The 18,154-nt window shown below is 41.4% G+C and overlaps 1 protein-coding gene across 2 annotated transcripts in view; it reads left to right on the top strand.

Annotated features, from left to right (window-relative positions):
- Positions 1-18,154, top strand: part of PLCE1 (phospholipase C epsilon 1) — a 266,469-nt gene that overhangs the window by 91,603 nt on the left and 156,712 nt on the right. For both annotated transcript variants that reach the window (XM_080687601.1, XM_080687600.1), the window contains exon 2: positions 11,661-11,949. In XM_080687601.1, the coding sequence (XP_080543727.1) occupies positions 11,661-11,949 (289 nt within the window). The remainder of the gene's footprint in view (positions 1-11,660; positions 11,950-18,154) is intronic.

Here is an 18,154-nt window from a genome sequence, read left to right as displayed (position 1 = left end):
AATTAGTATCTCAGACATGATTCATCTTTGGAAATATTAAGCTAGAAGCATCGTTTCAGAAAGGCCTGTTACATTCACAGCCACAGGGAATTTCCATGAGAGATGCCCCTTCATTCGGCTAGCATTTATCGAGTGTGCCCTGTGCTGGACTCCGAGCTAGGGGCTTTGTGAAATATGGAAATGATAGGACTTCACCCCTGCCCTCAGGAGCTCCCATTAGAAAGAATATGAAACAGATGTTAGTTTATGGGATGGATAATAGGAGAAGTGCAATCAAAGTTGAAAGTTTGTTAGGTTTTCCTTAAAGTCTCAGGTAGTGGTTCTCAAACTTTAGCAGGAATCAAGATCATTTGGAATGCTTGTTACAACACAGATTTCTGGGCCCCAACCCCAGAGGTTTTGATTCAGTGTGTCTGGGGTAGGGTCCAAAAGTTGGCATTTCTGACAAGTTCCCAAATGATGAAGATAATACTGGTCTGGGAACCCCACTTTGTGGACCTGGCTCAAAGGCTTCAATTACTTCTCCATTGCCTGCAGGGTGCTAAGCAGTGTGCTCTGAGATGGAGACAAAATGTTGAGTAAGACCTGGCCCCCTGCCCCCCTGGGAACTCACAGCCTGAAAGGGGCATAAACAGTGACTCTATACTTCACAGAAAGTGCCATTTTAGAGTTTGCATTGGAACTCAGAAAAGACGAGGCTTATTTTTTGCTGGAGACCCCTGAAAGCTATATGGAGGAGGCACAATTTGAATATAAGGGTAAAATGTGGATTGAATGAAGTTATGTAGAAGGGCATTTCCAGCTGTTAAATGTTCTTAGCCACCCTCTCAGCATTCCTTCTTAGCTGTTTCCTGCAATCATAAAGGTTCTACTTACTTCCTATAGAAGCTGGAGGCATAGCTCTGGTTAATTGGCCTTGCCTTAGCAAAACCTTTATTTTTGGTCCTCTGAAGCTCTGTTTGGTCAGCGTCTCGTGCATAGTCTGAATATTCTCAGTGTAATGGAATTCTCCACACAGGCACTTGAATGGAATGTGGATTCAAGAGCAGAGGTAGCGACAGTTTGCTACCAGAGTCGTGCTCCTCCTCGTCCCTGCCACTCAGGTATCCAACCTGCCTCAGCTCCCACCCCCCAGAACAGCCTCACTGGTTTTGTTGACTCTTCTGGGAATTTGGCAGTTCTTATGTCATTGCATTTTGTTTATACACACACACCATGAGAAATCAAACTTGCAGCATCTTCAATGGTCTAGGACACTGCTTTTAGATTCCAGAAGTTAGGAAAGGGGCCCAGGAGACCAGTAAAAGGGTTTTCCAAACCACAGCTCTCACACTTGATTCCATGAGAGAGGCTCCCACATTCTTACCCAGCCTGTTAAGTCACAGTTAACACATAGTTCAAATAAATGTGATTATTTGTTTTTCTAGCTCAGGCTACTTTAAGAATCACATTATGGAGAGGATAAAGGTACTATCAGAAATTAGATACATAGTTACTGGTGGGAAGAAACAGCTGATATAGAAAGAATACATGGGCCGAAACCGGTTTGGCTCAGTGGATAGAGCGTCGGCCTGCGGACTGAGGGGTCCCGGGTTCGATTCCGGTCAAGGGCATGTACCTTGGTTGTGGGCACATCCCCAGTAGGAGGTGTGCAGGAGGCAGCTGATCGATGTTTCTCATCGATGTTTCTAGCTCTCTATCCCTCTCCCTTCCTCTCTGTAAAATATCAATAAAATATATTTAAAAAAAAAAAAAAAGAATACATGGAGTAAGAGAGAGGGAGACAGAAGACCCCACCTATACACTATATTAGAGAATAATGATGACTAAAATTATCAAAACTAAGGTTAATTAATATGCTTCATCCCCCATTTAAGAAGGCTAGGAAGTATGGGCCATCGAAGGGTAACACTAAGAGGGACCTTGGAGATAATGTTGGCTGACCCCTTTATGTTAAAGAAAAGAAAACTCTGGGGGAGCAGTGAGGTTCAGCCACAGGGCAGAGTTTGTCTTTTTTTTTTTAATCATTGTTCTCAGGAATCCACCATAGTGTCTATAATCGCAACTCAACATTTGTTGAATTATAAGAGTCAATATATGAATCAATAATCTCTGTATTTTTTTAAGCCTCATCATGCTTCCAAATCACAGTTTTCATGAAAAGATCAGGGTGATTAAGCATCCTCAACTCTAAGCCAATCAGTAAATGATCTATATATATAAAAGTGACCGACTGTCCGTCTGTTCGACTGGCCGGTACATATGACGTGCACTGGCAATTTAAAAATAAACGTTGACTCACGCATGCGTGATACATATAAAGCTCTCGCTGGCGCCAATCGCACGCATGTGTTTCAATCTGTCATTGTCGATCGTGAATTTGGTTGACACTTGTATTATAGAGAAAGGGCGAATAGCAATATTAAAATACTTCTAATTAATTTCCTTTCAATGTGCATGAATCTGTGTACCAGGCCACTAGTAATGGAATAATGTTAAACTATTGGTAAATTTTTCAGAATAGGCCACATTTGGTTAGTAGCAATTATAGTGTCATTTGACTACAGCTATTCTGAATACTTTTGTAATGATTTTATGCCATTTCATGTGATTTCTGTATTTGGTGTTCAAAAAATACAGGTGACAATGCAATGTCACCTCTGGTTTAGATGAACACAATAGATTCATGACCAAAAAAACAACAACAACTGGAAAATGCTAGCCACGTTCTTGGCAAAAATATAGAATAGAGACATGCATTAATTCAATTAAGAACTATTTATTGAGAAGCTGTAATGCCAAACATTTCTAGACACTGGTGATACATAAATGAAAAAGAAATAAAGTCCTCATGAAGCTGACATTCTGGAGGGAGGAGACAGATGATAAACAAAGATGGAAGGATCATTATGACAGTTACCTGTCTTTTAAAAATTGTTTATTTGACAACTGTACTATAGGATTAGTGGTTAGCAGCACTGACTTACAGATAGAGTCCTGATGCTGAGTCCTAGCTGTGTGTGCATTAGTTTCTTATTTTTAAGTAGTAGTAATAGTAGGACCTTTTCCTAGAGCTGTTCTGAAATTTCAGTAAAATTGTGTCCAGTGCCTACTTTATTTTAGGCGCTCAGTAAATACAGCAGCGATTACAAGTAATAAGAGTCAATGGACACCTAGGTAACAAGCCTTTTTCTTGTTGAAACATTTCGGAAGATATGGCATCAGATCTTTGAGCTTCCTAATTTTCCATGACCCCAGAAAGATAGCTTTTGACATAGAATAAGTACAAAGTTGACAAGTACCCTCTTTGGCCCTAGTCAGAGTTGAGTTAAGACACAGCCTGTCTGGCTGTATGGAGGAAGCTTTCCTCCTGGGTTAGTGCTGTGGACGTGGTGTGCCTGGCTGCCTCATGCGTTTCAGTGCACCAGTCTTTGGCTTTGTCTACATCTGAATCATCCCAGCTCTCTTCAGCCTTGGATGTTTGTTTTATTTTGTTTTGGGTCTGAACTGCATGTGTGTCCCAGTGCTGATTTCTACAACGCACCCCTCTTTATTGAGTCACGGGGAACAGCAAATGTTTTTCTTTTCTTTTCTTTTTTTAAATAAATCTTTATTGTTCAGACTATTACAGGTGTTCCTCTTTTTTTTCCCCCTAGCTCCCCTCCACCTGATTCTCCACCCCACCCCATGCCCTTACCTCCCGCCACTGTCTTCATCCATAGGTGTAAGCTTTTTGTCCAGTCTCTTCCCACACCCCTCACACCCCCTCCCCCCTGAGAATTGTCAGTCCACTCCCTTTCTATGTCCCTGATTCTATTATATTCACCAGTCCATTCTGTTCTTCAGATTTTTTATTCACTTGATTTTTAGATTCACTTGTTAGTAGGTATATATTTGATGTCATTTTGTTGTTCATAATTTTTATCTTTACCTTTTTCTTCTTCTTCCTCTTCTTAAAGAACACCCTTCAGCATTTCATGTAATCCTGGTTTGGTGGTGATGAACTCCTTTAGCTTTTTCTTGTCTGTGAAGCTCTTTATCTGACCTTCAACTCTGAATGATAGCTTTGCTGGGTAGAGTAATCTTGGTTGTAGGTTCTTGCTGTTCATCACTTTGAATATTTCTTGCCACTCCCTTCTGGCCTGCATAGTTTCTGCCGAGAAATCAGCTGACAGTCGTATGGGTGCTCCCTTGTAGGTAACTAACCTTTTTTCTCTTGCTGCTTTCAAGATTCTCTCTTTGTCTTTTGCCCTTGGCATTTTAATTATGATGTGTCTTGGTGTGGTCCTCTTTGGATTCCTCTTGTATGGGGTTCTGTGTGCTTCCTGAACTTGTAAGTCTATTTCTTTCACCAGGTAGGGAAAGTTTTCTGTCATTATTTCTTCTAATAGGTTTTCAATATTTTGCTCTTTCTCTTCTTCTGGCACCCCAAAAATTCGGATGTTGGTACGCTTAAAGTTGTCCCAGAGGCTCCTTACACTATCTTCATATTTTTGGATTTTTTCTTTTTGTTTTTCTGGTTGGGTGTTTTTGTTTCCTCATATTTCAGATCTTTGGTTTGATTCTTGGGGTACGTTGATCTACAGTTGAGTTTCTGTATATTCTTTATTTCAGACAGTGTATGCTTAATTTCTGACTGGTCCTTTTCCATTTTTTTGGCATTCTCATTAAGGTCCTTGAAGGTCTCACTAAGCTCCTCGGAGGTCTCATCAAGTTTCTCGGCGGTTTTTAGAAGATTCTTGAGTAACCTTATAAATGTGGTTCTGAACTCTATGTCGTCCATTAATTTGCTTTCCTCCATTTCTCTCATTCGTGACATGTTTCTTTGTCTCCGCATTTTGCTGCTTCCTTGTGTTGATGGAGTGGCTTTGTGTGGTAGGTGACCTATAGGGGCCAGTAGCTCAGCCTCCCCAATCACCTGAGGTGGACGCCTTTGGTACACCCCTTTGTGGGCTGAGTGCAAAGTCTTGGTGTAGTTAAGCCTTGATTGATGTTGGTACACTGAGAGGAATTGACCTCCAGGCCAATTGGCTGTGAGGACCCGCTGTGTCTATAATGGAAGAACTGCTGCGCTGGAGACACGCTTATGGTGCAGGACTTGTTTCAGTGGGGCTTTGGTGCTCACTGAGTCTGCCTCTTGAATGTGTCACTTATGGATGTGAGGAGTTGAAATCTGGTGTCTCACACTGACCACTAGGTACACTGGCTTTTGGATCTCCAATGGGGTGCAGGTCAGCTACTGTCTGAGGCCACCCAGCAGGAGCTACAGCAGGAACTACAGTTTTCTCCTCTTTGCTTGGAGTTTGGAGGTTTTGGAGCTGTCTGACCCAGGCTGCAAGTGATAGGGTAGGCCATTCATATGCTAAAGCCGCTGCTTGGAGCTTGGGTGGGTTTGTAGATTGTGCAGGGCGGGGTCTCAGGGCGTGACTAGGCTAGGGCGTGGCAAACAGCGATGGCTGCCAGTAAGCCAGCTCTGTGGCTCTGCATCTCCAACCGTGTCCGTGTCCCGTGCCCCAGCACAATAAACAATTGTTCCTGCACGCAACCCTGCAAGCAAGCCTCCCTCACTTTCCGACCCCACGGCAGACAGTCCAGCTTCTCCCCGTAGGAGTTTGGGTCCCCGCGTCTCCCCAGAAACGAGTTCGGAGTAATCGGGAGCTTATCTCCCTTCGGGTTGAAAACAGCAGCGCTTTCTGTCACCCATCGCCAGCCCGATTCGCGCGTCTCCGTACCTCAGCTTTTCAGTGCTTGTGCACCCCTCAGTGCTGTTTGCTCTTTCCTTCTAGTTGTAGAACTTCCACTGAGCCAGCTTTCCCGTGGTTCTGGGTGATAGACGTTCTGTCTTTTAGTTGTAGTTTTGAAATTGTTGTGCGAGGCAGCAGTTTAGGTGCTTACCTATGCCGCCATCTTGGTTCACAAATGTTTTTCTTAAGTGATGCTTGCTTTGCTGCAGGTAAGCTTTCCTAGCATTGCTTGCTTTGCTGCAGGTTACTTTATAATATCAAGGTCTTTCTACTCAAACACACTTGCCGTAATAGGAGTAATGTAATTCCATGAGAGAATCCATTCGCAGTTCACGGTGGTTGTCAAACACGGGAGCCATGAGGGCTGCTATTTGCAACATTGATCTATAGCTCTCTATATAAAGCTTAAATCTCCAAGAATTTTAAAGTGATCAGATGTAGAAACCTGGACTTCTTTCCTCATTCACAACAACTTCAGCAAGTTCTATGGAATATATTGCCCAAACATATTTGGACTATATATACCAGTCTGCAATTTTTACTTTTGGTCCACTTATTTACTGCCTTCCCCACTAAAATGAAGCTTTCTTGCTCACCATTGGATCCCCAGTAATTGGGCTTGACACAATATATGTGCTCAATACATATAAATCTATTGTTGAATGAATGAATGGACACTATCTGTTTAGCAAATTTAGATGCCACGTTGTGACATGTTGATTTTATATCAAGAAATATACTACTTCCCAGTATTAGTATGTCTAGTTTTCAGCACCTTCTATTCCCACATTAATCAAGTGAGATAAAGTTTATATATTGTTTTAACCTTGTAATTTAAAACTATAAATCTCCATATAAGGAAACACTTGGTCATTCATTAATCATAACTTGACTATTTTTCAAAAGTAATTTAGGGTGACCATGAAAGGAATTGTCATGAATAAAAACAATAACAACAGCAATATAAACATCATTTAAACCTTTTGCCAAATAATGATGTTTTCTTAAATCCCACTGTTGGGCTTTGGGTATGACCCTGTTTGTGCCATGGAAAGAGTTGGATAAACCTAGGTGTCCATCTGGCTCAGACCCTTCCTAGCTATGTAAGGTTGACTATATTTCTTCACTTCTCTGTGCTTTCTGTCTCCATCTGCCAAATGAATCAACCTCTTTGGTTTAGTATGGATTTAAATCTCATGCAGGTAAATACTTATCAGTTTGCCCATCACATCATCATGTCCATTAACTTTTGCTTTGTAATGAAGCACTCCAAGAACTTAGTGACAGTCATTTATTTAGCTCATGTTTCTGTGAATTGGCTGGGTGGTTCTCCTAGTCCAGTGGTCAGCAAACTGCGGCTTACGAGCCACATGCGGCTCGCGAGCCGCAGTTTGCCGCTCTGTTGACTAATGAGTTTGCCAACCACTGTCCTAGTCTGAATCCCTTGATCTCTGCTGGGCTCTCTCCTGTATCTTTGATGGCAGTCAGCTAGGCATAGGATGATCTTAGGATCAAGGATGGCCTCACGGAGTGGCTGGCTGTTGGCAAGCTATCAGCCAAAGTGACAGGAGTGACTATGCCATGGTCTCTTGTCCTCCAGAGTGCTAGCTCTGGCTTCTCCACATGTTCATTATTGCAAAGTTCCCAGAAACAGCAAGAGGGAGCACATGTCAATGAACAAGTATTTTTCAGGATTTTGTTTGTATCGCATTTGCTAAACTCCCATTGGTTAAGCAAATCCCAAGGCTGGCCCAGAATCAGTGAAGGAAATGATGTATGGCCATTTTGTGTGTGTGTGTGTGTGTGTGTGTGTGTGTGTGTGTGGTCACCATCATTGTCACCATCATCACAAAACCCAATATTTGTTGAGTATTGACTAAGTGGCAGGTACTGTTCTAATCCTATTACATTTATCAAAGCTTTTAATTCTTACCACCGCCTTATGAGGCAGAAACGATGATATCCCTACATTGGAGAAAAGGAAACTGATGCACAGAATGGCAAATTGTCAAAGTCACAGAGCTGGGAAGCAGGGGAGCTAGAATTCAAGCCAATGACCCAGAGCGACACTCGTAATGACTGTTCTATACTGACCCCTCTTTCCACACTATATATGTGGAATTTTTCATGTCTGCCTCATTTTCTTAAAAAGTGGGTGATCTAATAAGTGGTTATCACCTAATTTTAATATATTCCCTGAGCATTGTTATGTCTACCACACTTCATCCACATTTCAGCATTTTTCCAACAAGCACCTTGAATTCAACTCATCCAGTATTTGTATAATTAGCATGCGTCAGTCTTGATCTTTGTGGGACCTGCTGATCTTTTTCTGGTTTTTGCGATGGAAGCTCAGAACTTTATTCTTAGAGTTCTTCATCTTTTATTTTGTCAGACAAGTTTGAAAACTTGGAAACAAGTGGCTGACAGCAATACTGAATGGTTACTTAATATGTACATAGCATTTATGTATGTTGGAGGTGAGTGGCAGTGCTCCTTGAGAGTAGAGACCATGGCTTTCTCTCTGTATCCTTGGCAAGTAGCCCAGGAAAGAGCACACCGATGACATGTTAGAGGATCTCAGTACATGTTTATTGTATGTATCTACAGCCATGTCCATATCCCATGAAGGCAAAGGTCACAGACACATATGCTAATGGTGACCAGATATTGACCGGGTGTGATCACTAGAGAATGATGGGAGCCTATTAGAGAACTCATGCCATATGTAGGGTCTAGCCCTTCACACCACCTGGGAATACTCGGTGTTGTCAGATTATTGCATTTATCAGAAGATGCTGTAACTTCCGATTTTATGTAAACTGTCCTGATTTTAAAACAGTGTGTCAGATGAAGCAATCTTTTGGGTAAATCTGGCTCATGGCCCACCAAATTATGACCTCCAACATTAGGCACTTGTTGGCCCTTCTCTATTGCATTACAACTGTCTTGAAGGCCCGTGGAGGAAGGGGAGCCACAGAGTAAGGCAGAGACGGAACAATGAGATGACAATTGAGGCAGGATTTCAAGAAAGTTGGGTAATTGCCTGTTTCAGAGAATCCACAAAGGTCAAGGAAATGAGATTAAGAAAAGGCCATTTGACTAGAGCAAATTATTAGGTATAACATTATATTCACAGGCTGTGTGTTCTTTAAAAAATTCATGGTCAGATAACATGAGTATGAGTAATACTCAAACACTCAAACAAAATGAAATAGATATCTACACTCTAAACTTCTGATTGTCTTTAATATTCTAATATGCATTGTAAATCTTCAAAAGGAGAATATTTACTAAGTCTTTCAAACTTACATGATCAAGGAGTTTTTATTTCCTGCAGCCGCTCATGATCTCCTCATTTGAGGAAAACCTTTTGGGAAAGCTGGATACGGGGCTGAATGAGACATTGGGAATCTCTGAAGGCATGATGTGGGAACTGGAATGCAAAACGTAATGAGTAAGGGCATGTGAGCCAATGGAGGAGCTTGGCAAGAAGAAACTAGGTCTACTCATTAGTAACTAAGAACTGTAAGCATATTAATCTTGTAAAATAAAACCTTTTTAGCATCATTTCTCTGCTAAAAGCAAACATGTAAACAAACAAACAAACAAAAGTGAAGAGTTTCTACCTTTGGTGGCTTAAAGCTCTTTGTTTGACATTCAAGAATCTCCTTTATCGGGCCAACTGGCCTTTCTAATTTCTCCTCTGCTCTAAATACCCTGCTCTGCTCACTGTCCTTAGGACACATACATTTCCTCTCACCCTTGCTTAACATGAGAGTTGCTTCCCCCAGTTGCTCCAGTTTGGTTGTGCCTATTTTCCAGGGCACAACTCAAATCTGTTTTACCTCTAAAGCCTTCTTTAGCTGTCAGATCTCACTGTGAGTCCTTTCCCTGAACTTGTAGAGCATTTATTTCTGAAGGATTTGTTTGAGACTTAGTGGTGTTGGAGATTGCCTGTGTGATTTGGAGTTGAGAGAAGAAAACTATGTTTTGAGCTCTGCAACTCAAATAAGGTTAGGATGATATTAGGATGGCACAAAAGAGCAAGGATATAACCCCATCACAATGAATTTCGTAGACTAGGCTCTGTTGTTACACAACCATCTGCTCTTCCCTGAGGATAGCGGAGTCCATTCTTTTCTTGCCCAGTAGTAATGGGACCCATTCCTAGATACCAGGCTGAGCACTTTACATTGTTGTCTTGGTGAAACCCACAATATTCATAAGACGGGATTTAGTGTCTCCATTTTACAGAAGATGAAACTGTCTCTAAACATTTAAGTCAGCTTGCTCATGCTCATGTCCAGCTCTCTAGCTGGTCAAGGTAGAATCAGGAGTACAACCCCATATACCTGATGCCAAAGCTGAGCTCTTTCTGTCCTAGCACACCACCTCCATGGCCGCACTGGCCACCAGAAATTTAATGACAAAGAATTAAAGCCAAAGAATTCACACTTTGCCTTCAAGTGACAAGTATATACCAGTAGTCAGAGGAAAGCAGAGTAGAAATCTAGTCAGGATCCACATAGTTTGAATAAAGTCCTAAGGACCTAGCACAGCTTAACAATGATCCTCTGAGGGCCTGTGCGTCCTGATTAAGGTGAGATTTGAAGTGTGTAGCATCATGGAGGCACACACATGGCCTGGAGGGCATTGGAGGATCTTCTCTTCCCTGGACACTCATTGAAATCACAGGACAGGGTGACTTCCGTTTCCATTCCACTATGAGCTCTTTTGCATATCACTGGACTGTGAACTCTTTGAGGGGAGAAGTTGTCTTATTAACCCAGGCCTGACATATATCTGTTATATAAACACATAATGATTATTTATTGATTTGATGCATAAATAATAAGACAACCATGACAAGGTGCTCAAGGTGGCATGATAAAAAAACAACACAATATAGTCTACCTTTATTCTACCATCAGAAAGCTGGATTAACTCCCATATTATGTTTCTTCCTATTGCTTATATACTACCTAGAAGTCTCTGACTTCCCAGAGACCTTGACAAAACCCAAAACCTCCCAGTAATAACCTTAAACCTCATCATTTTCAGGCCTCATCTTCTAAGTTAGATTGTGAAATTCTGTAGTATATGAGGTCTGTGTTACTCTTTGCCCAGGCCCTACATCTTTCAACGCTATGCCTCACATAGAGCAGGATCTATATAAATGCATGTTGAACAATTGCTTTGGCATGGGTTGGAATTATGGTTGGGAACCTGTCCTAATAGTGCAATCTCCTTGAGATAATTCTTGGTAAATTCAGGTTATAAAGGGAGAGGAAATCAGGATAGTGGCAGAGACAGAACAGGAAGAATGGGCATGATCAGTCAACTCACTGGATGTGGAAAATGAGGAAGTTAGAAAAAGGAAAAAGGATTCAAAGATTGTGATCCAAGCTGATGGACTGAAGGATTGTGACCAAGAGAGAAATATAGAATTGCTCCTTCCCCATGACCCTCTCATTCTCACTTCTGTTTGGTTCCTTATGAATGTCAAGTTGCAATATTTCTTAGAGGCAGACAGACCTGGGACAGTAACTTAGGGGAGAGTCCAAAAGGACAAAAAGGAAAGGTTTGGCATTGTCCCTCTGCAGAAGAGCTTTGCTCTGCTAAGGAGGAGAAGAAATTTGAGCTGAATATATTTTTGGTTGGTACAACTTGTAAGCGCTCTGTTTGATAGCAGAGTTGTTTGAATGGCCTATTTCATAACTACACATAGCTTTCCCAAATAAATGGTGTCTGTAGAATGTTCAGGTTAATACATGAGTCCAGTGCTCAAAAGTGTTTGTGCTTAGAGCGACTGAGCCTTCTTTCTTAATAAGTCATCTTGGCATTTTGTCAACAAGTTAATTTGCTTTTCTAAGAAACTAGATTAATACTTCCTGTACTTTTTGCTATTCACAGATCTACAATGCAGTGAGAAGGGGAGAAGAAACAGAAGATATAATTGGATCTCTTCTTCATTTCTTCACAAAGCTCCCAGCCTCTGAGACAGCCTATGAAAGGATTAACGTTGGTCCCTGCTTAAAGCAATGTGTCCGAGACACCGTATGTGAGTATCGTGCCACCCTCCAGCGGACCTCCATATCTCAGTACATCACGGGTTCTCTCCTAGAAGCAACCACATCTTTAGGAGCAAGAAGTGGGCTTCTCAGTACTTTTGGAGGATCCACCGGACGAATGATGCTGAAAGGTATGTCTGATATTTCACTTTTAACTTTTCATCTTCGAGTGCAAAAAAGAATCTGAGTTAACATTTATACATCTCCTGATGAAACATTCAATTCACTTATCAGCAACTTTAAATAAAGGTAGCTGCTTTAAGAGAATATAAAAAGTCAGTCTTTTATCAAAATCAGTTGAAGTGTAAACATTCCAAATAATAAGCCTTAAGATTTTGATTTTTTTCAAAAGAATAAATGGTTAAAAAGCTATCTTTAAATTTTTTTTTTAATTATTCAAACAGGTGATATCTCCTGGTGGTAGTCCATGACAGATGTCAGTTACTGTGATAAGATGCTCATAAACAAGTGTGGTCACAGTGAAAATAGTGGTTGGGAACAGGAGGAAATATGCAGCAGGAGGGGCAAAAGTAGATTTACAGCTGTGAGTACACAAAACACAGAATTTATTCTTGTATCATTATTTATTAATTATGGTGGTATTTTCCATATGAATAACTGTAAACCTACATTTGCCTCACCCTGTAGTTTTTTCTACACAGAATCAGTAGGTTGGTGTTGACCGGAAAAGCTAAAGGCCATCTTCTGATGACTTTCATCTTAAAAAATGAGATAGTTAGGCATTCTCCTGAAAAATGAAAGCCAATGGAAAATCGGGTCCATCCGCATCAGAACTTCTCAGCTGCTTCCCACGAGCAGCAGACAGGCAGGTCAGAAATGTCAGCTCACTGCACAGCTGTCACAACCTGCTTGGCAGCCTTCCCTGGCAGGAAGCTGCCAACCAGACAGGGACCACATTGAGCAGCATTTCACTGACAGGGGCTGCCAGGAGCTCGATCTGACATCCGGCCATTTCTCTTAAGGAGAGCAACTCTTGTCCCTCCACAGCAAGTCCCAGACCTGTGACTAGCAGGCCAGTGACTTTTCTCCAGCCTTCCCCCGCACCACCCTACACATATACACACCCTGGGCAGGCTCAGGAAAGGTATACACCTCCCTGTGTACCATATGGGTGCCATGTTGATTTGTTTTCTCGAGTTACCTTAATTTTTGTGGATTAGTTATAAATGATGAATGAACAAAACAAAAGATGTAGAAACACTGATTCATGAGACTAAAGGGACAAAACTTGATTTCATATATTTTTTTGAGCACCTACTAGGTGCTGGGTGATGGCTGCTGGGTAGGGAACAAAACATAGTTCCTACCCTCGTGAAGCTTTTAGTCCCCATTTGGTAAGCAGTCCCCCGTGCACAGGATTCAAGATTTCTCCACTCTGATGTGGCTCCTGGTGACTGCCAGGCTTACGTTCTCCATTAGTACTCTTCCTGGGAAGTTGGCTGAGATTGGCATGCGGAGCTGGCATTGCTTCAATGCCCGTGATATGTGAGGACCTTATCCTTGAGTTAATCAACTGTGTTTATCAGATGCCCACTCTGTGCCCAGCAGTATGTAGTTGTTAGGGGAAATCCTAAGGAAGTGCAAGTCAGTTTACTTGCCTTTAAGTTGTTTATGATCCTAATGAAGAGGCCAGGTTTGCATGCATGAGACTGCAGAGTTGAATGCCAGATAATGTGGAAGTAGCTCTAAATATTCAGAGTTTAGAGAGGGAGTTAATATTCTATGTAATAAATGGCTTGGCCCGAAACAAATGAAAGACAACAAAAGCCACTTTCTTTCGTCTCCATTAATTGCAAAGGGATACATCTCCAAGACCAAGGCAAGCTGCCTCCAGTCTTACACAGCCCTTTGGGGAGGAAAAAAAGGAGACTGCTGGTTAATGTGGCTATTGCCCTGATAGTAACTTGATCTCAATTGCTATTTGCATTTCCCTGTTCAGATCAGAACTTCATAGACCAACAGTCCCAGCTCTGGGACTCTTTGGACCCTCAGCTAATGTATTATCTGCAAACTGGTGTTTTATGTAAGGGTTGCGAGTTTCAGTTTTGCAGTTCTATAATGGTTTCTGATATCCCTCTGTAAGTAACTTCTACTGAATAATACAATTAGCTGGTTAGCCTCTGCTCTAGGCATATTTCTGCAGCTCTGTCTTGTTCTCTTGGAAACCTTTTTAAACTTCAGTGCCCTCGCCATGGGGTTTTCAAAGTCTGTCATAAGCCATAGTGAAACATATGTTTCTTCAACATGCAATGGAAGAAAATGCATCCGAAATTATATGGAGAAGTCATGGAGAGTTTGTAGAATCTATAGGTTTAGCATATTCACTGGTTGGGTCTTGAACTCTGGCAGTGCGTCTGGATGACATGCTGGCTGCTGTGACTTGGTTTTTTGCTGCTTTTATTGTTCACTGTGTGACCTGTGGCATTGAGTTGGCCAACAGCTTTCAGCTATGTATCGCTAATGAAAATCTGTGGGAAGTGTATAATACACACTCAGTCCCCAGTTTATAAATGGCTTAAATACCAGCAGTTCAATTCTCAGGAGCTGTGTGGAACCTAGAACACTTTCCTAGAGAATGGTATTAAATATTGTGATTTAGTTCACAGACTCTAGTTCTCAAACACCTCTTTAATAAGTAACACAGTTGAAATCTACACACTTCCCATGGGATAACGAGAAAAACACAATTTTTAGAATACTGAGAATCAGCCTCCAAGAAAAAAGCAATATAAGTGAGTTAAAAGACATTTCTTGTTGAAAAGAAATAATTTTAACTAAGATGAGTAGAAAGTTAAATTTAAACTTTTATGGACATTGTGAAAAGAACTTTGGGCAATTTCAGAGATTTTAGATGCTGGCATTTGTAGTTCTTTTGTATGGTTAATTACACACAGAAACTCATATCTCTATGAAAGAATCAGGAAATTATCCCAGTCACCTTTTAAAAAATTTTTTAGTTGTCATTTTCTTTTTTAAAATAAGAGGTTTATAAATGGAATGAAGGAGGGAAGAGAGGGGGCAGGGCAGGGTTTAAAAATGTTTCCCAGAAGGAAAGGGTAAGGAAAATGGCCTCTTTTGTGAGAGAGATCATGTTTGATTAATTAAATGGAGTTTGGGAAGGTAGAGAAAAAGGAGGGGAAAAGACAAATACTTGATGATTCCATTTATATGAGGTATTCAGAATAGTCAAAATCATAGAGACAAAGTAAAAATGGTGGTTGACATGGGCTGGTCGGGGAGGGCAATAGGGAGTTAGTATTTAATGAGTATAGAGTTTCCATTTTCAAAATGAAAAGAGTTCTGGAGATGGATGGTGGTAATGGTTGCACAACAGTATGAATGTACTTAATATCACTGAACTGTACACTTAAGAATAGTTAAGATGCTAAATTTTATGTTATATGTACTTGAGCACACAAAAAAATCTAAAATTTTAAAAAGGAGGAGGAACATGTTATATAGGTGTTTGGTCTCAGGTCTATAAAGATATTAGACAGAATCGAGGTTGTGAAAAAGAAATATGAAGACAGATAGCTTTTCATGTGACCTCTAGGTGACTCAAGTCAATGTGTCTTCTGGAAGTGAGTATGATTACAGATGAGGGTTGGAGTAGCCTGCAGTAGGTGAGACTAGGAGAAGGAAATATTAACCAGTTGTTCATTATTCACAAGTCAAGAATTAGTAACTCAAGGATTGATTGGCCAGAGTTCTGCAGCCTTGCAGCTTGACTGCAATTGACAGGATTCTTCTGCTGACTCTTTAACATCTCCATAAGCTTGCACACCTTCAGTGGTACCGGTGGACCCAGAAAGACAGCCAACAATCAGTAGACAACATTCCTAGTTTTATGCCATTAGGGCCACCAAGGATGGTCTGTCTACTAAGTTCAAAGTTTGCCAAATAATGAGAAAGATTTTCTGATATGAAGCATTGATCAGCAAGGGTGTGTCCCTGATTACATGGTGTGCTTTCTCAATGGAAAATGGAGAGCTCACACCATTCTGGCAGGGACTTCCACTAGTTTAATATAATTTAAGATCTTTCTACTTCCTATCTAGGTCCCCTTCTCCCCATTAACCAATGCTAGGCTCTCAGGACCAACTCTGTTTAGCAGAGGCAGTCAAAAGAATTATTGACTTCAATAGTCAGGAAGAAGTTTTCTAAATCTATCATCTGCCTTTGTTTCTTCTTTCTTTTTCCAATGTAATACCTACTGAAAATTACAAAAGCAAGATAAATTCAAAAGGGAGATAAAAGAGTGAGATAATTGATAGTAATATAAAGCACTTAATAGAAATTAGAAAAATTAGTAGTAATAAGGAAGAGAATTTTCAATATAAGGTAGCTAAGTGTTTTCAGATGTGTATGTTGTACTAGTCAGTGTAATAAATATAGTACATTCAACTCAAGTTTTTTCTTCTCAAAGTGTTGCTAAGTAAGTTTATAAATTAAAAGGTCAAATATTCATGTATAACCATGACAGAGCTTATTATCTCTATTTAAATTATGTAGCAGAAAAGAAAACTCCACTGTTCATTTTTAAGCAGTTTGAGTGTATATATGTGTAGACATAGAATAGCTATATTAAAGTTATTGGTCATGTACAGACTATAAGAAGAATATTAATATGAAAACAAAAGTACCCTACATATTTAATATTCTAACTTGAAAATAGGGAGTATTTTGTTTCTTATAGAAAGATCTGCCCTGGCCAGTGTGGCTCAGTTGGTTGGAGCATTGTCCTGCACACCAAGAGGTGATGAGTTGATTTCCGGTCAGGATACAGGCCTAGGTTGCAGGTTTGATCCCCAGTCAGGGCGTGGGTAAGGAGGGCAGCCAATCAATGTTTCTCTCCCACATCCACCTTTCTCTTTCTCTCTGTCTCTCCCCCCTTCCTCTCTCTAAAATCAATTTAAAGATGAAAAAAAGAAAGATCTAAAAGTGTTTAACTTATTTTATTTGTGTCTTTTTCTAAAGTTAATACCTCTAAGTATAAAAACAATGTCATAATAGGAATATACACACACATTTGAACTATGTGACTATACCTCATAAATAATTTCATTTATAAAGGCTGTCTTAGTTGACTTCCTCATAATAAAAAAAAATTACCCTTTACAAGCCTACTAGGCAGGGAAAGGTATATGCATAGTTCTAATTCCAAGATTTAAGTTTATTTAAAGAAATTCTCCAACTTTTTGACCTTGAAAATATTTTCTTGATGGTTAAAAGTATGTGTTAATGTAATTTGGGGTATGTTTCTGTACCAGTTAATCAACTAAAAAGTATTCATTCACTGCCCGCTATGGCTTAGTGCTATGTCAACTTTCAGAAGAATGCAAAAGATCACATCTGGAAGTCTTCAACTTGTAAAATAACATTTCTCACCCAAGAGAAAATGTAATATTGGGTTTCAAGGCTACTGAGGTAGCCCTTACTACTCCCAAGAGATTCATAAAGTGATGGGCTATTCAGTTGATGGGGGAGATTGTAGCTCATGGGGCCAGGAAGTTTGGTGGGCACAGGACAAAAGCTCTCTTTCTTGGGACCATAGGTGGTCAGGTATCATCCAGGAACATGATTCCATGCCTAGGGGTGACTCTATACCCCTACTTATAACCAGGGGAGCATCTCCAAAACACCAGTGGAGAGCAAACTCACCTAACTCAAATATAATTGGGAACGTGATGCTTCTTAAGTCAAAATAATCCTATCTAATAAAGAGGGAATATGCTAATTAACCATCACTCCATCACAAAGATGGCTGCACCCATAGCTGAGGCCAAGTTCCCATAAGGAGCCTTAACAAGCAATCAGCAGGGACCTGAGGCTATGCCCACCCCTGCCCCCGTGGGGCTTGACGGGGGACCTCAGGCCACGCCCTCCACTAGGTGGGACTTAACAGGGGACTTCAGGCCACACCCCCCACCCGGCAGGGCTTGACAGGGGACCTCAAGGTGCACTTCCCGTCCTGGTGCTGGGCTAGGGGACCTCAGACTGCTCCCCCAGCCCCAGGCCGGGGGACCTCAGGCCACACCCCCCACCCAGAGGGGCTCGACAGGGGACCTCAAGGTGCGCTTCCTGTCCTGGTGCTGGGCTAGGGGACCTGAGGCTGCTCCCCCGGCCCCAGCACCAAGCCAGGGGACCTGAGGCTGCGCCCCCCTGACTGGCAGGGCTTGACAGAGGACTTCAAGGTGCACCCCCCAGTGCTGGGTCAGGGGAACGCAGGCCACGCCCCCCACCCAGGGAAGACCTGAGGCTGCACCCACCTGCCGATGGGGCTTGACAGGGGACCTGAGGCTGTTCCCCTCTCCC

The sequence above is a fragment of the Plecotus auritus genome (genome assembly GCF_963455305.1).
Source record: "Plecotus auritus genome assembly, chromosome: 9".
NCBI classification, from domain to species: Eukaryota; Metazoa; Chordata; class Mammalia; order Chiroptera; family Vespertilionidae; genus Plecotus; species Plecotus auritus.
This window is presented reverse-complemented; position numbering and strand designations above follow the sequence as displayed.